At 45.3% G+C, this 27693-nt stretch overlaps 1 protein-coding gene across 1 annotated transcript in view; it reads left to right on the plus strand.

The window, feature by feature from the left end:
• Nucleotides 1–27693, plus strand: part of MRE11 (MRE11 double strand break repair nuclease) — a 266838-nt gene that overhangs the window by 225708 nt on the left and 13437 nt on the right. The window contains exon 19 of the mRNA XM_088455727.1: nucleotides 23049–23139. Within this exon, the coding sequence (XP_088311853.1) occupies nucleotides 23049–23139 (91 nt within the window). The remainder of the gene's footprint in view (nucleotides 1–23048; nucleotides 23140–27693) is intronic.

Consider the following 27693-nt stretch of genomic DNA (forward strand, 5'->3'; position numbering starts at 1 on the left):
AAAAACAATGGTCATTATTCCCAATTTTTTGAGGAAGGGATATACATATATACACATATTGGTTACAAAAATGGTACAATTTCAAAAGATTAATTTAGACCATGTGGGACCATTGTATTTAATGTATATATCCAATACATCTCTTTTTGCGAGTTTTTTCTCTCTGTCACCTCCTCTCTCTCCTAATTGTACCAATTCAATCGCTTTAAAGGTTAAACCTATAGGATCTGCATTATGATGTTTCATAAAGTGCTTAGGTACAGAGTGGTTGTCCAACTTGTTTTTAATACTGCGAACATGCTCCTGTATTCTTATTTTAAGATTTCTTCGAGTTTTTCCTATATACTTTAAATGACCGGGGCATTCAAGTTGATATATGACCCATGGAGTTGAACAATTCATTAGGTCCTTTATTTTAAAAAAGTGGGAATCATTAAAATTATAAAACTTATTTGTGACTTTGCTTGTGTATTTACATATATTACACGTGTTACATTTATAAAAACCTTTTGTGCCTTGTAGCCATGGATTAGTAATACCCACAAGCGCCAATATCTAAAATGGTGGCACCCGTGTTTCTTAGTGCTGCAAGCCAGTTTCCAAAATGGCGTCTGAAAAGTATCGCGGGATTTCGGTCCCAGGGTATGCGAGGACGGGTGTGGATTCACACACGCCAACATCAAAAATGGTGGCACCTGCTATTTCTGGTGCTGCACACCAGTTTTCAAAATGGCGTCCGAAAAGTATCGCGGGATGTGGTCCCCGCGCATGCGCAGTACAGTTAATAATGGCGGCGCCGGAAACACCGCATATGGCCATTCCAATTAACATCAAAGGGGTATAAATAGGAGACAAGATCACCTAGTGACATCCTCCTGACGAAGTCCAGCCTAGAGAGCGTAAGAGACGAAACGCGTTGAGGACGGGTTTCCTCCAGCTGGGCATTGGCCCTTAAGATAAGCAAATCTGAAAGAATTTTTAATGTAATTGTGGGTTTAGTTTGAGGGGTGTATGTAATAAAATTGTGTTAATACTACACCATGAGAGCATGTTTCTTTTCTCTATATAGTCCCTCTGAATTTATGTGATATTGGTGCCAGTTAAAGAGTGGAAGAACCCTAATACGGAGTTCCAAGAGTGTTAGGTTATATGTATGTGCATATAACCAATCTGGTACGGGCATTTGATTATTTTTCTTTAAATATCCACATTAACAAAATGATTACACTATGAGGCGCTATGTTTTCACCTTTTGTTTTACATAAAAATACTTGGGACAGTGCAACGACGGTCCTTCTGGAGAACATCTAGCTGCCACCAGTTTCTGGGAAGTGTATCTGTGGAGGACTTTCTATTAAAGCATTCGGACATTCAGAATGCTGTGGGTGTAGCGCTTTGTGTAGTACCTATCTATCTATATATATATATATATATATATATAGGTGCTCCCCGTCACACACTGCCGCCCCGTGTTCTGGTCAGTGCTGTGCAGAGAAGCCCCTGGGGTTCTGCAGTAGACGAGGGACATCATCGTAAAATGTTTTCTTAGGTGATAATTCAGCCTTTAAATAAAAGTAAAGACACAGTTTAAATGAATATATAGCACAATTCTGCAGAGTTAAATAATATACATAGAAAGAAAGAAATAAGAGTTTATATTTGGCTAAATAGGTCTCCCTCCTCTGTGGGATGTTTTGCTCTACCTGAGCAAGCAGAGAGTGTGTGTGACTGGCTTGGCAGACTTCCTCTGCAGGGATTGGTGAATTCATATGCAGGCTGGTGATGTCACAATGGAGGGTCAATTTTTTGTCCTGTATCAGATCCCATAAAGACATTTTCCTGAAGATGTAGGTGGCACTCATACTAGCTGTAGTGGAGGGGGGGGGGGGAACTTCTTATCAGAGCTGCAGTGTAATGTCAGGTGATACTTCAGTGTATTTTACCATCATGGTTATATATCAGAAAACGTAGGTGTTTCTCAAGCTGGTGATAGTGGGAGCAGGGCCGGCGTGATGCGGTCCGTGGGGTAAGCATTGCAGGGTGACGTCGGGCTGGAGAGGCGCACTCCCTGCATGACAGGCAGGCTGCGGCAGCAGTGTCATGGGTGGGCCCGGTATATGATGCATTGCACAATTAATCGTTTTGACGCGGATTGGAACAATATATTGTGCGGATCGCCTAGTTTGTACCCCCGATCGAGCGTGCCCGCAGGTCGTTCATCGTATCGTCCTATCTGCTGTGCTGCACAGCAGATGGAACGACGCAATAAGCGACACTCTGCTGCTAAGTGCCGCATGGATTGACACATCGCGCCGCCGTCCACTGCTAAGTGCAGTGTGTACAGATGGCGCAATGTATCGCTCCATCGCGTCGTCTTCTGTCGCTGGGTGCACACATTGTGTAGTGTGTACCCAGCATAAGGGGTGGTCCGGGGGGGGGACCGGACCACCCATTAGCCAGATTGCTAACCTGCCCGCGGCCTGAATTTATATGTAATTTATGCCCGCAGCCGCACAGTCAGGACCTGATTTATTTGTCTGCCCCAGAGGGGGAGGAGGCAGGTGCAAGTTTGCCTAACTAGCTCCTCAGCTTTGCCTCCCCTGCCTTGTTATAGGTGTAAAATGTAGAACCGGGGGGGGGAATATTTTTATAGCATCGTTTTATTGGAACAATAAACAAGGTGAATACAGATATAGGAGTCAAATAACTTATTTTACAACATATGAAAGATTGTAAAGAGGCATGGCAAAAGGACATATTTATAGTCTGCAGCAGGCGCCCAACACCCTAGCACCGGGCCTAAGTGGGCGTATGGTACAGGTATCTATTATATGTGTACCTGTCTCGCTTTATGTATAGTGCATCCAGTTTTCTGTAGTCACATTTCTGCCTCCCCTTTTCCACGCTTCACTTATAACAACACTTTGAGCGGTATTCAATTGTTCTCGCGGTCCGTAACTCCCGTCTAAAGTGACAGGAGTTCGCAGGGTGCTATTCAATTGATGCCCATTTTCGCGCTGATCGTGTTGTTTGGGCGCCCAAACAGGTCACTATTTGCCCATTTCAGCTCGCACCCCCCTGGGACTGCGAGCTGAAAAGGTGCGCCGACAGCTGATTGCGTCCAACAGGAGCAACAATTGAATAGCTCCTGTCGGGCGCGTAAGGGGGCGAAACAATTGAATACTGATAACTAGTGTTATAATAACTAGTGTCATTGCAGTTTATATCCCGGAGAAAGCAAAGGCTTGGCTTAAAGGAAGGCAGAGAAACAGAATTAGTGAATCAGTAAGACTGAGCTACCGGTTTCCTAAAGTATCCTGACGGGGTCATTGCATTATTAGTAATAAGGGAAATAGTGCACAATAATCATCATTATAATGCTTTGTCTCTGTCCGCTAACAGGATTGGCAACTTGCAATTGCAGCTGTAGTTCTTTTTAATGAAGCATTGATTTTATTATTATAACTACTGTATGCTGTCTCTATCAAGGGCCTGGTAATCACCATGTATGCCGCTCTGCACAGAGGGCACTTATGTAGCACACATCCTCATAATCCTGCACCTATAATGATCCAGCTGCTCCCACTCAGGATGAAGTTCGGTGCTGTGTATAGGCCATAGCCTGGCCGGCCATCACTTAGAGAACTTGCTTTGATGTATAGACTCTGCTTCCGACTGCCACTAATTAGATGAAGAGGAGTTTGGGCTCTTTGTTTTCTTGCTTCTGGCTCTTAGTTCTTCTGAACGGAGAATTAATGATCATAGTGGTGCTGGGTCTTTTATTTTTCAACTTAATGTCTCTAAAGTTTTTTAATAAACTGAAAATAAGCATTGTGTCTGAGTCGCCGATTGTATGTGGGGATTGCACGCTTATTTCCCGTTCTTCAAGAATCTGTAATGTTATTTATTTCCTTTATATTAACATGTACAGATTTTACATTAACCAGCCAGATACAGTCATATGTAACTGATTGTCCCAGAGCTTAATGGGCCCATGTGAGTGGGAGGGACCAATCAGAACCGCAATTATGGATATTGTGAATTTTGATTGGCCCTCCTGCTCACCAGGGGTAAGCTGAATAGGCTGCAGCCTAGGGGCCCTGACCACCAGGAAGCTGGACCGTATGCTATTTTGTTATTGCATACTAATATGACATTACTGCGACGGCAGCTGTTAGCGACACTTGGCATTTGCTTGCCGACCTCTTCTTGCCGCATCCAGCGGAACCTTGCTCCTACATGACATTGGAGACGCTTTCTCACCACAACTCTTGGCAGTGCCCAGCTCTCTGCTGTTCTCCCCGATGTGTCATTGTCATATTGCAAGTCACAGTGTAGCGGTGCCGTCAGTGGGGAGGGGGGGGGGGGAGTGGTAGAGTAGTGTAGCAATTGCCAAGACTAGAGAGGAGAAAGAACAAAGTACGGAGGATCCAGAGCTATCAGCTAGAAAGGAGGGAGGGAGTTAGTAATGATTTGGTCTCTATAAGGATAACATTCCTATTTATAGGACCCGTTAACTCTCGTTGGCTCTGGTCTTTAGGGCCCCCACAGTCCTTAATCTGAACCTGCCGCTCACACACTCTCCGTGGCCCATTTAAAGTGGCGGATTTAAATGTGCCGCCTGTTCTATATCACAGAAACAGAGGAAAGACTCCGATTAGTAATATTTAAAGATGAGGTCGTTGTGCCGTTTCTAGAAGTATCACTGGGCTGTCATTCATACTACAGATACTGAGATATATATCCAATATGCAGTGCAACCAATTCATACTGTGTAATCCCAGGAACTGTCCATTAAGTCAGGAAAATTGCATTTTCAATGCTACAATGATAAATGGAGGCTGCCGGGGGGCCTGAGATCTCAATTTCCCCTCTATATCTAATCGTCTGCAGTCACGGCTTACAGTATGCTCATATTACATATATTACCTGATATGCATTCAATTTAATGAGCCTGGAAATCTTTGCTGGTGGAAATCGCTTTGAAAGGTCTCTCCAGCCTGGCTGTGAATGTGGACAAACCATGTGGCTACTTGTTGTAGAATTGATTTTCCATCAGACTAAACTTTGCACCTTGAGGCCACAGTAGATTATAAAATCCCTTCTAGCCTATAATTTCAGGTGTCCGTGTTGTCCATTTTATTACCACTGTGCTATTACATTAGCTGACCGGGGTTAGACTTCCTAAAGATGAAATTTGCTGCCTGTGTTATTCCCCCTGTCCCTGGTGCCGTGCTGTCAGGAGCTGTAGGCTCTCACATGTGATCTCTTTTTTCAGCAGCCAACTAAAGTATTGATTTCATTAAACGTTATTTAATTGTGGTGCGAGTAGCACTTGGCTGTAATACAATTTTAAAATCAGGTTTTCTGTTTTTCTCTTACACAACCTCTGATTTTCTTATGCCTGGCTTCTTAACCCTTTCCCTGCATGAGTTAGGCGTTTCTGCCTGTAACGTACAAGTTTAGAACCTCTCGTGGAATTTTTCAAAAGTTTTCTCTTCCTCCTTTGAAACTGGAATGAGTAAGGTTTTCCTGATAAGGGGTTTTTAAACCCTGTGACTAAATGCTGTAAATTACATTTAAAAATGATTCCCAGCAATCTTCAATTGTCCTCACGGGCCAAGGTCATTGCAGTATATTCTGTAGTGATGAGTATGCCCCTTGATAATTACTATACGTAAGAGATCTGTATGTCCCATCTTCTGATACCACTATAATCAGACACTGAACTCGCACACACTCTAGGTCGCCCGTTAAGATTGACTGTAGTCATATTACCATCTGTGAAAAGGACTTTGCCTCTGACTCTTGGCTAATAGCAGATTATGTTTGGGTCGATTTACCAGAGCCTGGCAAGTCCATTTGGTCAAAAGATTGTGAAGTAGTTTTGGTCCTACCCCCTTAGACATTAGAAGTGAAACCTTTGGGGGACAGCACTCTTATTGGGGAACACTAGATGGCACTCCGTCAGGCACTTATGGCAGGAGACAAAAGAATCAGCTAGCCCTGTAGGAGGGGAACCCTGTTGGTGAAACAAGTCTCCGTTGTCGCAGGAGGCAATATAGGCTGGCTTAAAACTGTTCTGCGTACCAGGGATTGCTGACCCCTCCTCTAACTGATATTACAGAAATCAATATATTGTATTGTTACCCATTTCAATAATAAAACAGCAGAATAGTATTTAAACACATCATTTCATTATTCCTAATATGGTTGCAGCAATTAAGAAATTAGCACCACCCAATCGGTTCTATTGTAGTGAGTAGAGCAGAGATGGTGGTTACGTGAGAGCTCAGAACACTTTGAATCAGGTTTGCGCAGAATTTGGACATAATGCGAGCTCGGAGGTAAATGCGAATATCGGTCATGGGCCTGCCTTGCCCCCCTCCATTCGCTTGTGAATGTCTCCGTCATTACGATCAGTGAGGACTCCCATCAGCCCTCTCCTTGGTGCGAGAGATCCCTCTGAAATCAGACATTAACAATTGAAACATTCAGCTCACGCGTAGATACAACTATTTTATTTCATTCCGTCTATGGTTTATTTCTCTCGGTACAACACAGAGAAAACAATAGCGACAGTGGTTTGCAAATATCCTGTCAATTGTGAGTTCTGAATTTAAAATAAGAAAAAAATAAATATTTGTAACATTCCGTCCTGACGTTTTAATCGTTGTTGTTTAGCGATGAGTATACAGTATTTTATTTTATTTTTTTAATGTAAAGAACAAAGTGTTTGAAGGGAAAAAATACTGTTGCTGGTAACCAAGTACAAAAACAAATATAGCAAATAATGACTTTATAAACCTAAATGGCTTTATAAGTACAGCGGTCCACTTGTCTGCAGATAATCTGTGGGCCGCAAGCTGCGTTTTAGTGGGAGGCAGAACAATTTCTCTGTCACAACAACGGTGAACGTTAAAATCATTTTCTGCAATATTTAGACTTGATGAAAGTGGGTTCAGGTTTTAGAAGCTTGAAAATAATCAGGAGCTACTGAATACTGTACAAATATTTATCACTGCAAAATAGCTTCTGACATTAGGACAATTCAATATGATTTCTATTGAAAGCATTTTATTAAATCTCAGATTCCGCTAATAGTCTCCTGCCCTAGTAGTAGCTGTGTTTTACTCAATAGAAGCAACCGACGGGAAATGAAAGTACAGTAGAAGGGAAATGTGGTTAACTTACAGTGCATCCGGAAAGTATTCACAACGCTTCACTTTTTCCACATTTTGTTATGTTACATCCTTATTCCAAAATGGAATAAATTAATTTTTGTCCTCAAAATTATACACACAATACCCCATAATGACAACGTGTAAAAAGTTTTTTTGAGATATTTGCAAATTTAATTAAAAAAACACTAAGAAATCACATGTACATAAGTATTCACAGCCTTTGCCATGAAGCTCAAAATTGAGCTCAGGTGCATCCTGTTACCACTGATCATCCTTGAGATGTTCCTACAGCTTAATTGGAGTCCACCTGTGGTAAATTCAGTTGATTGGACATGATTTTGAAGGGCATACACCTGTCTATATAAGGTCCCACACTTGACAGTGCATGTCAGAGCACAAACCAAGCATGAAGTCCAAGGAATTGTCTGTAGACCTCAGAGACCGGATTGTCTCGAGGCACAAATCTGGGGAAGGGTACAGAAAATGATCTGCTGCTTTGAAGGTCCCAATGAGCACAATGGCCTCCATCATCCGCAAATGGAAGAAGTTCGGAACCACCAGGACTCTTCCTAGAGTTGGACGGCCATCTAAACCAGGGGTGGGGACCCTTTTTTCTGTAGAGGGCCATTTTAATGTATTTAACATCATTCGCGGGCCGGTGCAGGCCCTGGTCCCTCAATGTGATGTCACACAGGGCGGGGCCACAATCGCCATTGATTACAGCAATACCCAGAGCATCCTTAGGATGCTCCGGGGAGGTGTAAGGGCAACGGTGTACCGTCAAAAGGTTCCTAAGGATGCTCCTGGCGGCACTGCTGCATAGATTCTAGCTGCAGGTTCTGGGCACCCTGCTAGCCAGATGAGACTAGCAAAAAAAGCTCGGAGGGCCAGAACAAATGATTCCCCGGGCCTTATACGGCCCCAGGGCCTGAGGTTCCCCATCCCTGGTCTAAACTGAGCGATTGGGGAAGAAGTGCCCTAGTCAGGGAGGTGACCAAGAACCGGATGGTCACTCTGTCAGAGCTACAGCATTCCTCTGTGGAGAGAGGAGAACCTTCCAGAAGGACAACCATCTCTACAGCAATCCACCAATCAGGCCTGTATATTAGAGTGGCCAGACGGAAGCCACTCCTTAGTAAAAAGCACATGGCAGCCCAACTGGAGTTTGCCAAAATGCACCTGAAGGACTCTCAGACCATGAGAAACAAAATTCTCTGGTCTGATGAGACAATGCCAGACGTTATGTTTGGAGGAAACCAGGCACCGCTCATCACCAGGCCAATACCATCCCTACAGTGAAGCATGGTGGAGGCAGCATCATGCTGTGGGGATGTTTTTCAGCGGCAGGAACTGAGAGACTAGTCAGGATAGAGGGAAAGATGAATGCAGCAATGTACAGAGACATCCTGGATGAAAACGTGCTCCAGATCGCTCTTGACCTCAGATTGGGGCGACGGTTCATCTTTCAGCAGGACAAAAACCCTAATCACACAGTCAAGCTATCAAAGGAGTGGCTTCAGGACAACTATGTGAATGTCCTTGAGTGGCCCAGCCAGAGCCCAAACTTGAATTCGATTGAACATCTCTGGAGAGATCTGAAAATGGCTGTGCACCGACGCTTCCCATCCAACCTGATGGAGCTTGAGAGGTGCTGCAAAGAGGAATGGGCGAACTGCCCAAAGATAGGTGTGCCAAGCTTGTGGCATCATATTCAAAAAGACTTGAGGCTGCAATTGCGGCCAAAGGTTCATCAACAAAGTATTGAGCAAAGGTTGTGAATACTTATGTACATGTGATTTCTTAGGGGTTTTTTTTTATTATTAAATTTGCAAAAATCTCAAACTTTTTACACGTTGTCATTATGGGGTATTGTGTGTAGAATTTCGAGGACAAAAATGAATTTATTCCATTTTGGAATAAGGCTGTAACATAACAATATGTGGAAAAAGTGAAGTGTTGTGAATACTTTCCGGATGCACTGTAAGTCATAATTTTGTTTCCTAGCTCAATATGTGTTACCTGTATTGTAATAAAGATAGAGATGTAAACAGCGAAACCAACAATAATTAGGGCCGGATTAATTTAGGAGCCAGTTCCATGATGTGAATTGTGCATTACCGTAACAACGGAAACCTGTGTTATATGAAATAAGTGCGTCCCTGATTAGTGATATAAAACCATAAACATAAAATAAAAACCATATTCTCAATATTTCACAGTAAATGTCGCTGAACGTTTTAATGGTGCTGATCCCAAACAAAAGGGAGTGAGTGGCATTGAGTGTAGTCACTTATAGCACCAGTGTCTCTGAAGCGTGTATTGGTTCTCTGATATCGGGCTTTCCACAAAGAAACTGGTGTCTATAGGGTAGCTATACTGCAAACGCCATAGTGTAGTTATTTGTTTCAGATTTTACTGGTGTTTGTGTTCAAAACTCAGACATCAATGGAGGTTTACAGTAAAATGTTCCTATCTCAACAGATGCTGCTCTTAGCTGTGACTGGAAGTGTTCCCTCCAGTCACATGTATGCTGCCGAATTATTATGCGCTATGTGCCACCAGGGCCGGTTCTAGACTATGTGGAGCTCAGGGCGAAAGTTTCTATTTGCGCAACCCTCCCCCCCCAACAAAAAAAAATAAAGCAATTACAGCTTCCGGTAAAAGGGGCGTGTCCTTGCGAAACACCACCAATTCATCACACTTTGAGATGTGCCCAACACCTACAGAGGTGTAAGGTGCTACAGGTGTATATGGATGTTGCTGAGCCTGCCTCCATTACTTGCTCCCCTTTGACCAACACCCTAATACCAGCAGCAGTTGCACCCCCCTTACACCAGCAGCAGTTACACACTCCCCACCCTACCAACACCCCATCACACTCCACTCCCTTACCAACACCCCAACAGCACAATTCCCCCTTTACCAGCACCAGCAGCACACTCCCCTTCATACCAACACCCAGCAGCACACTCCCTTACCAACACCCAGCAGCACACTCCACCTCTTACCGCACACTCCACCTCTTACCAACACCCCAGCAGCACACTCTCCCCCTTAAAACCCCATCAGCACACTCCCCCACCTTACTAACACCCCAGCAGCACACTACCCACTTTACTAACACCCCAGCGGCACACTACAACCCCTCCCCACCCTTAAACACACCGGCAGCACCCTACCCCCCCTTAACACCCCAGCAGCACACTCCCCCACCTTACTAACACCCCAGCAGCACACTCCCCCACCTTACTATCACCCCAGCAGCACACTCCCCCACCTTACTAACACCCCAGCAGCACACTCCCCACCTTACTAACACCCCAGCAGCACACTCCCCCACCTTACTATCACCCCAGCAGCACACTCCCCCACCTTACTATCACCCCAGCAGCACACTACCCCCCCCCCTTAACACCCCAGCAGCACACTCACCCCACAGCACACTCACTCCCCCACCTTACTATCACCCCAGCAGCACACTACCCCCCTTAACACCCCAGCAGCACACTCACCCCTTACTAACACCCCAGCAGCACACTATCCCCCTTACCAACACCCCAGCAGCACACTACCCTCCTTACCAACACCCCAGAAGCACATTACCCCCCTTACCAACACTCCAGCACCACCAGCACGCCCCCTCTTACTAACACCCCAGCACTACACTCCTCCCCCCTTACCAACAACCCAGCACCACCAGCACACTCCCCCCCCTTACCAACACCCCAGCAGCACACTCCCCCCCTTACCAGCACCACCAGCACACTCCCCCACCTTACTAACACCCCAGCAGCACACTACCCCCACCTTACCAACACCCCAGCAGCACACTACCCCCACCTTACCAACACCCCAGCACCACCAGCACATTCACCCCCCTCCCCTTACCAACACCCCAGCACCACCAGCACATCCCCCCCCCCTTACCAACACCCCAGCAACATACTACCCCCCCCCCCCCCCTCTTTCCAAAACCCCAGCATTACTTACAGCAGTACACTAGTTAGAAAAAAATCCTTACCTGATGCTGGTCTTCTCCTTCCGGTCGGCTGTGTCGTCTCTGTACTGCTGTCATCCTCCCACACACTTCCTTGTTGCAAGCAGCCATGCCCGGGCGGGACGCCCCAGTGCACTGAGAGCAGAGCTTAAGGAGGCGGAGCTTCTCAGGCTCAGCCTCCGAGACACCAAGAATGCTGCTGGTGCTATACAAATCAGGCAGCCAGTAGTAGCAGCTGCCCGGCGGCCAGAAATTCTGATGAAAGAAAAAAAAAAAGCTGAAAATTACAGGGAGGCTCAGCTGCGCCCTCTAGGGGCCGGCGCTCCGGGCGACGGCCCTGTTAGCCCGCCCCTAGAACCGTCCCTGTGTGCCACCCGTGGTGTATAGAGACTGCTTTTCTCCTCTAGTTAATGTCAGGCATAATCTGTGATACTGGAAGCCATCTATTGCAATGAGGTTACAGGGTGTTGCTAAAATTGCGCACGCCGAATCTGCATCTTATGGGAGTGTCGCTGATAGCCACTGGATTGCTCACGGTAGGCGTGACTGCTGCATAAGACATACAGTAGACGCGTCTGCATTCCGACTGCACCAGGCCCATACACTTAGCGTTGCCATTTCCGGCTAAACTGTGAGCAAGCTCTTCTCAACTCCTTTTGGTTTTATTTGTGATTTTATTCATATTATTATTATAACTCTGACCCTAAAAAATATAGTCGTTATTACCAACCCCTCGGCAGTGCCAACCTACACCGCGCAAGACCGGTTCGGCAACAACGGCCCGAGCATGGGTTCTTGGGAAGGCAACAAAATCCAGACACAGGAGTCGTGGAGGCGGCCTTACAATCCCTACGCCCCAGACAAGCCTCAAAATGGAGGTCACCCTGACGTCATGTACACGGTTGACCTGGACAAGCGTTACAAAGACATGAAATCGGTGGACGATCCTTGCTGCTGTTACCCCTGCTGTAAATGTTGTCTCTGCTGTCGATAGTCTTGTTGTGTCATTTCCTAATGGATACAACTTATATCAAAGAATAATCTTTTTTCTTATCTTCATAATACAACTGACGTTTTAATCGTTGTTGTTTAGAGATAAGTATACAGTATTTTATTTGTATTAATTTTTTTTTAATGTAAAGAACAAAGTGTTTAGATTGGAAAAAATACTTTTGCTGGTAACCAAGTACAAATATAGCAAATAATGACTTTATAAACCTAAATGTATTTATAAGTGCAAGCTGCACAAATAGCCAATCAGCGGTGCACTTGTCTGCCGATAATCTGTGGGACGCAAGCTGCGTTTTAGTGGGAGGCAGAACGATTTCTCTGTCACAACAACGGTGAACGTTAAAATCATTCTCTGCAATATTTAGACTTGATGAAAGTGGGTTCAGGTTTTAGCAGCTAGAAAATAATCAGGAGCTACTGTATACTGTACAAATATTTATCACTGGAAAATAACCTCTGTCAATAGCACAATTCAATATGATTTCTACTGAAAGCATGTTATTAAATCTCAGATTCCGCTAATAGTCTCCTGCCCTAGTAGTAGCTGTGTTTTACTCAATAGAAGCAACCGACGGGAAATGAAAGTATAGTAGAAGGGAAATGTGGTTAACCTAAGTAAAATTTTGGTTTCCTAGCTCAATATTTGTTACCTGTATTGTAATAAAGATAGAGGGCCATATTCAATTAGACCTCGGACTTTTCGCCGTCATCGCAACGTTTCCTGGGGATAAAGTATCGGGCGCGTGCCCACGTATCCCCGTATTCGATTAGGAATTGGCGAAAACGGGACCCGACGGAAAGGTAAGTATCAAAAGTCCTGTCACTTTTGGGGAAATCAGCCTGTCACCTCCCAAAAGATGGTCTGACATGGGGGATCACTATGGGTACCCCCGAAATGGCCTGCTAAAGGTATTGGTGTTTTAAATGGCCGTGACAGGTACTTTAATGCGTCTTTAAAGAAGTGGTGAAGAATAGCATTTAGCTTCATTTTTATGAAAAAATAACTAGTCCCACCAAATTTGGGGTACATGAAAATGGGTGCAAGTATATTCTTAAGTCCCTAGAGTGATTTTTTAAAAATCCACCTGCCACAACCAAGAGCATTCTAAAAAACACCTGCCGCATACTTGGGGACCCCCCTTGAGTCTATTTCGCTAGTTTTTTAGTTTGTCCCCCAATTTTATTTTTTTTTGCCCCCAAAACGAAACCACTTTTTTTGGGGTGTCCTATCGAACTTATTAATAAAAAACTTGACACCGATTACTTTAAGGGGACATTCCAAGAGGAAATTGACTTTTTTTAAGACTTTTTTTTAAGTCTGCACCCCAGAACCCCAATTCTGCACTTTTTTTCGCCACCTATTCAGTGGTGAAAACTTATCCCCAGTTTTTGACAAAGACACTTCGCACCTGCGAAAAGTCTTTGAAATTGTATATGGGGATAAGTGAAAATCGCCGATAACAGACTTTTCGCTTCTAATTGAATACGGCCCAGAGATGGAAACAGCGCAACCAATAATACTTAGGGCCGGATTAATTTAGGAGTGAGTTCCATGATGTAAATTGCGCTTTTCCCGTAACACCTGAAACCTGCGTTATTCGAAATAAGCGCATCCCTGATTAATGATATAAAACCATAAACATAAAAAAAAAAACAATATTCTCAATATTTCACAGTAAATGTCGCTGAACGTTTTAATGGTGCTGATCCCAAAACAAAGGGAGTGAGTGGCATTGAGTGTAGAAATTTATAGCACATGGGTCTCTGAAGCGTGTATTGGTTCTCTGATATCCGGCTTTCCACAAAGAAACTGGCATCTATAGGGTAGCTATACTTCAAACGCCATAGTGTAGTTATTTGTGTCGGATTTTATTGGTGTTCGTGTTCAAAACTCAGACATCAATGGAGGTTTACAGTAAAATGATCCTATCTCAGCAGATGCTGCTCTTAGCTGTGATTGGACGTGTTCCCTCCAGTCACATGTATGCTGCCGAATTATTATGCGCTATGTGCCATCACGTGCTTTTCTCCGCTAGTTAATGTCAGACAGAATCTGCGATACTGGAAGCCACCTTTTGCAATGCGCTTACATGGAATGTCGCTGATAGCAGTAGCACACAAAGCCGCTGAATTGCTCACGGTAATGCAGATGCTGCGAGCGGGCGTCTAAGTATTTTCACATTTGACGCACAGCTGTACGCCAGGAAAGGGCTTTGTAGCGGTATTAGCATGCAGTGGCGACTGCTGCATAAGACATAGACGCGTCTGCATTCCGACTGCACCAGGCCCATACACTTAGCGTTGCCCTTTCCGGCTAAACTGTGAGCAAGCTCTTCTCAACTCCTTTTGGTTTTATTTGTGATTTTATTCGCATTATTATAACTCTGACCCTAACAAATATATTCTGACTATAAATAGTTGATAGAAAAAGGAAAAAAAAGCTAATTTATCTATAAAAAATATATATAATATCATAGATTCTCTATGCTGCAAATTAGCAGCTTGAAGCCCAGGTTGTGTCAGCGGGAGTCCAGTACGTTCCCTGCATGATTTTGGGAATGTTTCAAATCTTGATGAAACAACTATACACTGTGGAACAAATCTCATGTCCCCCTCCTCTTCAACAGTCAGCGACTCTTATCCGCTCTGCCCGTCCTTCCCAGAGCACTGGGTCATTGAGCGCTACTATTTATAACTGTCACTCACTTTGGGGGAGATGTATAAAACCTCCTAAAAGTTACCCACAGCAACTAGTCGGCTTATACCTATCATTTTATAGAATGTACTTGCGTGTTTTCTCGCTGCAATGGACTGTAACGGGGCGTGCTCAAGTTCAGTAAGGCCGCATCCATGGAACGGTGGGCTAGGCAAATTTGTACATAATGGAGCGTACACACGGTCAGATTTGTCAGACTTGTCAGATTTGTCAGATGAACGACTGAACGATTTGGACGATTTGACCAAAGTTTTGAACGATTTGAACGATTGAACGATTTTTAACTGCATTAAAATGAATGGAATCGTCCAAGTCTGACTGCAAACCCATCAGATGTCAGATATCGTTATCTGACAAACGGGAACGCGCATCGTTGATCGTCCATCGTTCAGGCATGTCAGATATGAACGATTTTTCATCAGATATGAACGACTGAACGATTTTTAAATCGTTATCGTCCATATCTGAAGAAAAAATCTGATCGTGTGTATGCACCTTAAGTGTAGTTTTGTGTGTAGCAGTATATTGGCTGATACAAGTGCGCGCTCTTGATAGTGGTGTGCTGCAAACTGAGCGCGTGGATAAGGGGCAGACACGCAGCTAGAGCCCATATGGATGGTTTGCGGCCTACTTTGTATCCATCTTAGGGGTAAATTTACTAAAGTGAGAGTTTTTAGAAGTGGAGATGTTGCCCTTAGCAACCAATCAGATTCTAGCTATTATCTTCTAATAGGTGCTAGTTAAATATTAAGTAGAATCTGGTTGCTATGGACAAGGTCTCCACTTCTGAAAACTCTCCCTTTAGTAAATATACCCCTTATAGTATACGACGTAGCACTTGCAGTGCCTTGCAAAAGTATTCACCCCCTTGGCTTTTTACCTTTTTTTTGTTACATTACAACATGTCATTTATTTTATTTTTTTAATCTGAATTTTATGTGATGGATCTGCACAAAATAGTCTAATTTGGTGAAGTGAAATGATAAAAATACAGTCAGGTGCATAAATATTGGGACATTGAAAGAATTTTCATATTTTGGCCACTATTCACCACCACAATGGCTTTGAAATGAAACAAACAAGATGTGCTTTAACTGCAGACTTTCAGATTTAATTTGAGGGTAATTACATCCAAATCAGGTGAACGGTGTAGGAATTACAACGGTTTCTATATGTGCCTCCCTCTTTTTAAGGGGCCAAAAGTAATGGGACTATCAACTCAAAAGCTATTTCATGGACAGGTGTGGGCTATTCCCTCGTTATTTCATTATCAATTAAGCAGGTAAAAGGTCTGGAGTTGATTCTAGGTGTGACATTTGCATTTGGAATCAGTTGCTGTCGACTCTCAATATGAGATCCAAAGAGCTGTCACTATCAGTGAAGCAAGCCATCATTAGGCTGAAAAATCAAAACAAACCCATCAGAGAGATAGCAAAATCATTTGGTGTGGCCAAATCAACTGTTTGGAACATTCTTAAAAAGAAAGAACGCATCGGAGAGCTCAGCAACACCAAAGACCCGGAAGACCATGGAAAACAACTGTGGTGGATGACAGAAGAATTATTTCCCTGGTGAAGAAAAACCCCTTCACAACAGTTGGCCAAATCAAGAACACTCTCCGGGAGGTAGCTGTATATGTGTCAAAGTCAACAATCAAGAGAAGACTTCGCAAGAGTGAATATAGAGGGTTCACCACAATATGTAAACCATTGGTGAGCCTCAAAAACAGGAAGACCAGATTAGAGTTTGCCAAACAACATCGAAAAAAGCCATTACAGTTCTGGAACAACATCCTATGGACAGATGAGACAAAGATCAACTTGTACCAGAGTGATGGGAAGAAAAGAGTATGGAGAAGGAAAGGAACTGCTCATGATCCAAAACATACCACCTCATCAGTGAAGCATGGTGGTGGTAGTGTCATGGCGTGGGCATGTATGGCTGCCAATGGAACTGGTTCCCTTGTATTTATTGATGATGTGACTGCTGACAAAAGCAGCAGAATGAATTCTGTAGTGTTTCGGGCAATATTATATGCTCATATTCAGTCAGTGCAGATGGACAAGAAGCATACTGCAAAAGCAACCAAAGAGTTTTTTAAGGCTAAAAACTGGAATGTTATGCAATGGCCAAGTCAATCCCCTAACCTGAATCCGATTGAACATGCATTTCACTTAATGAAGACAAAACTGAAGGGAAAATGCCCCAAGAACAAGCAGGAACTGAAGACATTTGCAGTAGAGGCCTGGCAGAGCATCACCAGGGATGAAACCCAGCGTCTGGTGATGTCTATGCGTTCCAGACTTCAGGCTGTAATTGCCTGCAAAGGATTTGCAACAAAGTATTAAAAAGTGAAAGTTAGATTTAGGATTGTTTAGTTTGTCCCATTACTTTTGGCCCCTTAAAAAGTGGGAGGCACATATAGAAACCGTTGTAATTCCTACACCGTTCACCTGATTTGGATGTAATTAACCTCAAATTAAATCTGAAAGTCTGCAGTTAAAGCACATCTTGTTTGTTTCATTTCAAAGCCATTGTGGTGGTGATTAGAGGCCAAAATATGATAATTCTGTCAATGTCCCAATATTTATGCACCTGACTGTATATATAATAAAGAATCTTTATAAATAAAATTCTGAAAATTGGCATGTGCATATGTAATCACCCCCTTTACTATGAAGCCCCTCAAAAGTTCTAGTGCAACCAGTTACCTTCAGAAGTCACATAATTAGTGAAATGAAGTCCACTTGTGTGAAATCTAAGTGTCACATGATCTATCAGTATAAACAAATGTTTTCTGAAAGGCCCCAGAGGCTGCAACACCACTAAGAAAGAGGCATCACACCAAGAAGACCAAGGAGCTCTCCAAACAAGTCAGGGACAAAGTTGTTGAGAAGTACAATTCTGGGTTGGGTTATAAAAAAATATCCAAATCTGTGATGAACCCCCAGAGCACCATCAAATCCATCATCATCAAATGGAAAGAACATGGTACCACAACAAACCTGCCAAGAGAGGGCCGCCCACCAAAACACACAGACCGGGCAAGGAGGGCATTAATCAGAGAGGCAGCACAGAGACCAAAGGTAACCCTGAAGGAACAGTTCCACAACAAAGACTGGTGTATCTGTACATGTGACCACAATAAGCCGTACACTCCATAGAGCTGGGCTTCATGGAAGAGTGGCCAGAAAAAAAGCCATTACTTAGTGATAAAAATAAGAAGACACGGTTTGAGTTTGCCAAAAGGCATGTGGGTGACTCCCCAAATGTATGGAGGAAGGTGCTGTGGTCAGATGAGACTAAAATTGAACTTTTCGGCCACCAAGGAAAACTGTCTGGTGCAAACCCAACACATCCCATCACCCCAAGAACACCATCCCCACAGTGAAACATGGTGGTGGCAGCAATCATGCTGTGGGGATGTTTTTCAACAGCAGGGACTGGGAAACTGATTTTATTCGAGGGAAAGATGAATGGTGCGAAATACAGGGATATTCTTGAGCAAAACCTGTTTCAGTCTGCCTGTGATTTGAGACTGGGATGGAGGTTCACCTTCCAGCAGGACAGTGACCCGAAGCATACTGCTAAAGCAACACTCGAGTGGTTTAAGGGGAAACATTTAAATGTGTTGGAATGGCCTAGTCAAAGCCCAGATCTCAATCCAATTGAGAATCTGTGGTCAGACTTGAAGATTGCTGTTCACAAGCGGAAACCATCCAAGGAGCTGGAGCAGTTTTGCCTTGAGGAATGGGCAAAAATCCCAGGGGCAAGATGTAGAGAGCTTATAGAGACTTATCCAAAGCGACTTGTAGCTGTAATTGCCACAAAAGGTGGGTCGACAAAGTACTGACTTTAGGGGGGTAAATAGTTATGCACGCTGAAGTTTTCTATTATGTTGTCCTAAATGTTTGATTCACAATATAAAAAAAAACACAACTTCACAGTTGTAGGAACGTTCTGTGAATGAAGTGATGCACACCTTCCAACAATCCATTTTAATTCCAGGTTGTGAGGCAACAAAACATGAAAAATGCAAAGGGGGGTGAATACTTTTTCAAGGCACTGTATATCAGCCTTGCGCTGACACAGGACCATATGGCAGATCCCTCAATGATGAAATAACCTTACATTTTGCAATGGTCCACATATGCCATATTGTGTGTAAAATAATGTATGTGAAAATAGTACATTGTTGGTTAATACCTAAATATACTTTAAATATTTAATGCTTTGATCTATGGAACAATAGTTATTTTGCAGATGGTGAGGTGCAATATGATCTCTGTACCTTTTACACACTATGGCCCTCATTCAGAGGCGGTCGCAAGAAGCGATCGCTCTCTCTGAATGAGGGTGGCCGCTTGATTTTTAAGTGTGGCCTCCTGGTCGCTAGCTAAGCTGTTGGTTACCACCCACAGCTTTAGCGGCCGACCAGGGTGATGGTCGCGATGGTCAAGACCATCGTGACCATCGGGGCTTGCGACGAGACAACCGCAAGCCCCAGGGAGCTTCCTGCTCTGATCGAGCAGGAAGCTCCCCACTGACATCACTGCTGATGTCAGTGCGGCCGCCCACAAAACGGCAGGCGTTCCATCAGGAACGCCTCTGTTTGTGTAGCCACCCCCCCGCCCCGCCTACAAAACGGGGAGAGCTGTTGTAGTGAGCTCCGGAGCGAGAGAATTTCTCTCTCGCTCCGGGGCTTGCGCATGCGCAGTGTGGCCGCTGCGCGTGCGCAGGGCCTAAACATGGACCCGGTTGCGAGCGGTCAGCGCTGGCGACCGGGTCTGAATGAGACCCAATGTATGTATAGAATTCATCACTAGCAGTCTTTGCAGCAGTATAGTTCCTTTGTATAGATTCAGTTACACTTTAATAAATGCAAATATGCCGGCTCATGCGTTATTCCCTTCACTATCTCTAAATGCTTTATGGATCCCTAATATTTCATCTCAATGGTCCACTCATCTCTACATTCATAACATTATCCTAATTGACGCATCACATTAGCATCACTATATTAGATTTCGGGTAACCCCTAGCGACAGAACACAGCAAATATATCAGCTGATTCAGGAATGAATGTTTTAACGATTATGCAATTTTCTTTACAAGCATTTCTTACACCTATTCCTAATACATTTACATCATATGAATTAGGTTTCTTAAATACCATAAACTGATAACTACCATACACTCATTTATATGGTTTTAGCCAAGATTATGAATTAATGTTACAAATAGTGTTGGCACTGGGGTCGGTGGCACCCAGGGCGGCAAGTAAACTCCCCTACTCTCGCCTCCGGACGAAAAGGGGGCGTGGCTTTGCTGGTTTCATCACTCTGGGGGCGTGCCCAGCACTCTGGAAGTTGCCTGGCTGCTCTCAGATACTCTCTTTGCACTGCCGACTCCTTCCCAGTGACCGGGAGCCGGGTTCTGCACTGTAATGTCAGCGTCTGGGGCGGCTCGAGGCCCGTTCCAGCAGAGCATGTCGGATGACCCGGATCACCCATTCACAATGCAGGGTTACACGGGTCGTTCCCGTGTTCAACCCTGCTCGCTACTCGGGTTGGATTGCCAGGGCACTCGACCCAGTAATCCAACCCTGGGCCCCCTTTCCACTGAGCCGAGACCCGGGTTATTTGGCCAGTGTAAAAGTGGTATAAGTCTATCTACAGATGGTTCTATCAGTCTGTGGGGGAATTGCATCAAACCTTCTGAAGAGGACAGGTGGAGAAGTTGCCCGTAGCAACCAGATTTCTAGCTATTATTTCATAGATTGTACTTAATGAAAGTTAGAAACTGGTTGGTTGCTATGGGCAACTGTCACCACTTGTCCTTGTTAGAAGGTTTGATACAACTCCCCCATTGGTGTATCCGTGACTACTAGAATGTTACTAATCATCTCTAAAGTAACGGTTGCTTGGTATTGGTTCTACCTGCCTAGCAAACACTGATATCAGTATTAGGTGTGTGAATATCATCCCCAGCCTGAGCCTGTGTATATTCAATTATTTCTTTATACGGGCTTTGCACAGGCATAAACAACATCTTTACTTGAACTGTTGTCTTGCGCACGGCGAGAGTGTCATAGATCAGCCAGCATTGTACCGGCAGCTTTATTGTTAATCACGGATTACGTGCATATGATCTGTGCTTTCCACGGGGACGGAAGCGCGGGCTACAAATCAGAAAAGATAATTATCCGTAAGAATTATGACCACATTACGTTTCTCCACCTGAAAAAGTTTCAATTATACTGGTAGATGGGGCTGATATAAAGAGTGTCAGAGTCACAGCTGGTTAAAGCTTTATGTTTTGTCTAACGAAGACTCATATTATGCAGGTTAAAATCTGATGCAGGGTCTCTTTTCTGATGAGAGATGCCGAATGCTCCTAGGTAGTGCCGGGCACATGGCTATTCCTGCAATTCTGCCAAATCACATGGGTTTACCTGGCGAGACACCGTCCCTTGTAAATAAAACAGTGGGTGCATCAGTAGCTTAGTTTTGCAGAACTGCGCAAAAAACAAGATTTCAGTTTGCAGAGTGAGATTATTAAAATGGGGTAAAGAGGAGGGAATCAGTATGATTTATCGTCGGCCGCATGGCCAGCGGTCCACATCCCGACAGCGGAAGCCCGGCAGGGGTGAAGATCCCGACTGCTAATTTAGGTAGGTACTGCTAACCTAATTCCATACCCTAGCCCTCCTTTAAGGGTGCCTAACCCCCCTCTAAGAGCCTAAACCTAACCCCCCCCCCCTTCCCCGCAGCCTAAACCTAAGTCTCCTGGGGGATATGCCGGGTGTCGGGCTCCCTGCGTAGGTCTAATGACAGGCGTCGGGATTTCGCGCCTGTCATTACTACCTTGTCGAGATTTGACAGTCGGGAAGCCGGCGGTCGGCATTGCAACCGTCAGTTTCCTGACTGCATCCCAAGAGGAGGAGATGGCGTGTTTGTTACAGGTTTGCGTATGGATTGTCGGTGGTCGGGATGCTGCTAGTCAGAATACAGACAGCGGTATCCCAACTGTCAGAATCCCGACACCCATCAGGAAACAAGGTAAGTCTAACCCTACCCTAACCCTTCCTCCCGGGCACCCTAAACCTAACACTCCCTCCCCGGTACCTAAACCTAACCTCCCCCCTAGTGCCTAAGCTTAACCTCCCCCCTCCCTGCACCCTAAACCTAACACTCCCTCCCCGGTGCCTAAACCTAACCTCCCCCACTAGTGCCTAAGCTTAACCTCCCCCTCCCCGCACCCTAAACCTAACACTCCCTCCCCGCACCCTAAACCTAACCTCCCCCACTAGTGCCTAAGCTTAACCTCCCCCTCCCCGCACCCTAAACCTAACACTCCCTCCCCGGTACCTAAACCTAACCTCCCCCCCTAGTGCCTAAGCTTAACCTCCCCCTCCCCGCACCCTAAACCTAACACTCCCTCCCCGGTGCCTAAACCTAACCTCCCCCCTCCCCGTACCCTAAACCTAACACTCCCTCCCCGCACACTAAACCTAACACTCCCTCCCCCACTAGTGCCTAAACCTTATAATCTGCAGTTCAGAAAAAGGAGTGGTCCAACAGTGTGTTGTGTGTTGCTCAGTCCAAGTCGTCAGGACACCATTAGCGCTGTTTAGCTTGATCGCACATACGGTCGCAGACGGGTATCGTCCGATTACGGTCACCGAATGTCCCGTACTGAACATCGGAGTGATCCTGTCCAACCTCTAGCTCACACACAATGTGATTTCATGCCAGTTTCATGTACAGAATAACAGCCTAATTGGCCGGGTGTATTTTCACCTTAGATAACAAAACAGCTGTGCTTCTTGTGCTTCAACAGATGCTATGCTCCATGTAGCCCTGATCAACACTGCAGCAAATGTATTTACTGTACAGTTATTTCAAATATGTTTGTGTTTTATTCTCTCTGTAATATATGTAATTATTATCCTAAGCTTTATGTATAAGGCGCCACAGAGGTACCATAACGCTGAGCAAGGGTAATACTGCTGCCAGTGATACACAGAAGTACAGTATATACCGTATATTATTCCTATAAATCACACAGCTGCTGAATATTGGCTATAGGAATGCTGTAATAATGTGTAACGCTGCCTGCGCTTGTTTTCTGTATGCAGAGCTTCCAGTACGTCGTCCAGTTACAGCAAGAAAGGATCTCAGAGCCAGTCATCCAGAGGGGCTTTCTTTATGGACGATGATGATGACGAGGTGAGAGACTCTGCTAATTATGATGCACAGAGTCATTTACTGATTACACAGAAGAACTGCAGGTATCACACATATACTGTACAGACAGCAGTAGAAGTCACAGTCACACAGTGTCTTTAGAGCTTATAACAGAGGGCCTGATTCAGAGCCGCTCGTAAGCGGTCTCTCGTTCGCTCCGAGCGATGTTTGCCCAACTGCGCATGCGTACGGATCGTTATACGCATGCGCGAACCAGTCAGTGCAGTCGAAAATTCATGAGCTCGCAAAATAGCGAATGCCTGATAATTTGAGTGACAGGAATAGGCGTATGTGGGTGGTAACAGGGGAAGGTGCTTTAAAACGGGGAGTGGACATCCGAACGCAGGCGTGCTTAAAGGTCAAAACGGGCGTTTTATGGGTGTGCATAATTAAAACAGCAGCGTCATTGACCACGTCACTGGGTTATTTAATAGCCAGAACTGCTCGCAAAATTGTTGTAGCTAAAACCAACCACAAGAATAGCGAGCAGTTCATACGCTGGTCGATGTACTCAATTAATCGAATAAATAGCGGACATGACGTCGGATGCGAGCAGCCAGGGGGCGTAGTTTCCCAAAAAACTACCGCAAGTTTTGTTCGCTCGTTCAGACCTAGAGGCGTGAACAGACCGCAAACAGCGAACGGTTCATTTGAATAGCCACCCCTATTTTCTGGACGAGCGAGCGCTAATTGCGTCCGGCTCTGAATCAGGCCCAGAGATCTGACGTTTTACATAGTGAGTTCCCTTCTCCTGTATTCCGTGCAGCCGTCTCAGACAGATGACCCTTCATAGCTGTGACTGTACAGAGCAATAACAAGTAATGGAAAGACTGCTGGGATAATTGAGAAGTGACTTCTGGCACATCCATATTATTCAGTCAGCATTTCAGATTCCAGGAACAAAACAAACCAATATTTTACTAATATTCCCTAAGGATTTCCCTGGTGTAAATATACTGTAGGTGCGGTATGGGATCTTTTATCCAGAATCATTTTGTCCATAAAGTCCTGGAAACCAGATGGGGAAAACATAGTTAATAATGATATCACCTCCTTACTGTCACTGTGAGGAGTGCTGCTACACAATGTAATGAGGGGAAATGGCATATATAGTTATGATTATGGCTCACTCATTTTGCATTCACTACGAAGAGGGCAGCTGCACAAAGCTAAGAGGAGAAGAACATCATACATACATAATCAGTGCCTCTTCCCACAGTCACTATGAGGAGAGCTGCTGCACATAGCCATGAACATCATACATACGTAATCAGTGCCTCTTCCCACAGTCACTATGAGGAGAGCTGCTGCACATAGCCATGAACATCATACATACATAATCAGTGCCTCTTCCCACAGTCACTATGAGGAGAACTGCTGCACATAGCCATGAACATCATACATACGTAATCAGTGCCTCTTCCCACAGTCACTATGAGGAGAGCTGCTGCACATAGCCATGAACATCATACATACATAATCAGTGCCTCTTCCCACAGTCACTATGAGGAGAGCTGCTGCACATAGCCATGAACATCATACATACATAATCAGTGCCTCTTCCCACAGTCACTATGAGGAGACCTGCTGCACATAGCCATGAGCATCATACATATAGACATAATCAGTGCCTCTTCCCACAGTCACTATGAGGAGAGCTGCTGCACATAGCCATGCGCATCATACATACATAATCAGTGCCTCTTCCCACAGTCTCTATGAGCAGCACACAATCCCTCAGACCACCAGCGTGGACTCCGGAGATGAGAAGATACAATAGGATGTGTATTATATTCAAAATCTCAGATGAAATAAAAAAAAAACAGTTAATGTGGCTAAGGTGGAAAACTGCATATAAAGATGTTACTATGGGGAAGTAATACACCCTGCTGGCATCGCCACACCCACATGTCACGAAGAGGGGACTGGGCTCCCGGGGTTCCCCAAGAATGTGCAGATGGCCTCTCTGGCGCATACGCAGGCTGTAGGGAACCCTGCAGGTGCTCTCGGCAGCACTCTCACACCCCTAGTTACAGCCCTGATATAGTGACTGGAATCACTATTTCTTATCTACCAGTCACTAGTGTAAGTTTTCAACCCTCAGCATCTGGCACATACCTCCCTGTTTTGGCCGCTTAAAAGTATGTAAAAGTATAACCCTCATGTGGCATGATGCGAGCGGCAATTGATATACAGGTTTGTCCTCATAAACTATTGCTGCAGTCGTTCCAAACAGCCATTCTCCGCTAAATGATGCCCAGAAAATATGAGATATGGTAAGAACACCCTTGTTATCTCTATTTCTACGAAGTCCATAGGGTTCCACAGGATACCTTGGGGTATAGGCGATGGCATCGGGCACCACAGAGTTAAGTTTTCAGCCTCCCAAGATGCACTGGGGTCCCCCTCCTATACCCCGCCCCCGAGCCAAGGCAAATCAGTTACGTAACAAGCCATAGGCCGGAGGAGGAGAAGAAAGAGAGAGAAGAAAGATCTGGAACACACAAGAATCACATTCTCACCAGAAGGAGACAGAATAACCGGTGACCAGATGAAAGCCCATCTGCAGTACAGGTGCGACAGGGCGGGAGTCCTGTAGAACCCTATGGACTTCGTAGAAATAGAGATAACAAGGGTAAGTTCTTACCATATCTCATATTTTCTACTTCAGGGTCCATAGGGTATCCACAGGATACCTTAGGGATGTCCCAAAGCAGTATCCTTTAAGGGTGGGGTCGCTCCTGTGCTGAAAGGAGAATCGGCTGCCCGAAGGAAGCATCCTGAGAGGCAAAGGTGTCAAATGCATAATACCTCACAAAAGTATGGACAGAAGATCACGTTGCAGCCTTGCACAGCTGAACAGCCGAGGCACCACGTCGAGCTGCCCACGAAGGACCCACAGACCTAGTGGAATGAGCCCTAACAGAGGATGGAACACGAAGGCCTTCATGAATATAAGCTTCTAAAATTGCCATGCGAATCCATCCTGCCAAAGTTTGCTTAGTGGCAGGCCAACCCTTCTTACGGAAGCCATAGAGTACAAACAAGGAGTCCGGCTTCCTAAAAGAATTGGTGCGGTCAACATAAATCCTTAGAACTCGCACCACATCCAAGGTGGCCTCACCAACTGAGAGGTCTGGTGGATTAAAAGCCGGCACTATGATTTGCTCGTTGACGTGGAAACTAGATACCACCTTCGGGAGGAAACAAGGGCGAGTGCGAAGCACTGCCCTGTCCCTATGAAAAATGAGAAAGGGGGGTCGACATGAGAGAGCCCCCAATTCTGAGACCCTTCTGGCCAAAGCAATGGCCAGAGGGAATACAGTCTTAGTTGTAAGCCATTTTAAATCCACTGAGCCCAGTGGTTCAAACGGCGGTCCTTGTAGAGCCCTCGGGACCACAGCCATATCCCAAGGAGCCACTGGTGGAACAAAGGGAGGCTGAATACAAAGTACACCTTGCATAAAGGTGCGGACATCAGGAAGAGTAGCAATCCTACGCTGAAACCAGACGGACAGGGCAGAAACCTGCACCTTCAGAGAAGCAAGGCGAAGACCGTGATTAAGCCCGCCTGTAGGAAAGCCAACACTCTGGATATCCTGAACACCTGAGGATCATAGCCTCTAGGACGGCACCACTCAAAGAAAGTATGCCATACTCGATGGTAAATTCTTGCCTACGTAGGCTTCTGAGCTCTTAGCATGGTGTTAACTACAAAGCTGGAAAAATCCCTGGACCTTAAGAGGGCTGTCTGAACAGCCACGCCGTCAAAGACATACGACTCAGGTCCGGGTAATGACAAGGACCCTGTGACAACAGGTCCGGACGTAGAGGCAACGGCATCGGAGTGTCTACGGAGAGACTCTGAAGTTCTGAGTACCAGTGACGTCTGGGCCACGCTGGAGCTATCAACAGGAGCGTGCCGCCTTCTTGCTTGAATTTTCGAATCACTCGAAGAAGGGATAACGGAGGGAAGAGGTACGTAAACTGGAAGGTTCACCGGACCGACAGAGCGTCTACCAGAAGAGCATCCGTGTCTCTTGTTCTTGACCCGTACACAGGCAGTTTGTTATTGTGTTGGGAGGCCATGAGGTCTATATGCGGAAGGCCCCACTTGTTCACCAGGAGTTGAAACACCTCCTGGTGAAGAGACCATTCTCCTGGATGCACGTCCTGACGGCTGAGAAAGTCCGCTTCCGAGTTGAGAACTCCCATGGTGAACATCTCCGAGATGGCAGGGAGATTGCCCTCCGCCCAAGTCAGGATGCGGGACACCTCTGCCAGCGCTGCCTGACTTCGGGTTCCTCCTTGGCTGTTTATGTCCGGTTGTACCTGCACGGGTTTTCCGTGGAGAACATGTTTTGCTTGCTGGAGAGCATTGAATACCACGCGAAGATGTTTATTGGAAGCGCAGCTTCTGCCAGGATCCACCTGCCCTGGAACATGTGTGGACCCGTGACTGCTCCCCAGCCTCGGAGACTGGCGTCCGACGTCAAAATGACCCAGTTTGCCACCCAAAAGGGACGTCCCCTGTTC

This window comes from Taudactylus pleione, unplaced genomic scaffold (assembly GCF_031769625.1).
Source record: "Taudactylus pleione unplaced genomic scaffold, aTauple2 ptg000667l, whole genome shotgun sequence".
NCBI lineage: Eukaryota > Metazoa > Chordata > Amphibia > Anura > Myobatrachidae > Taudactylus > Taudactylus pleione.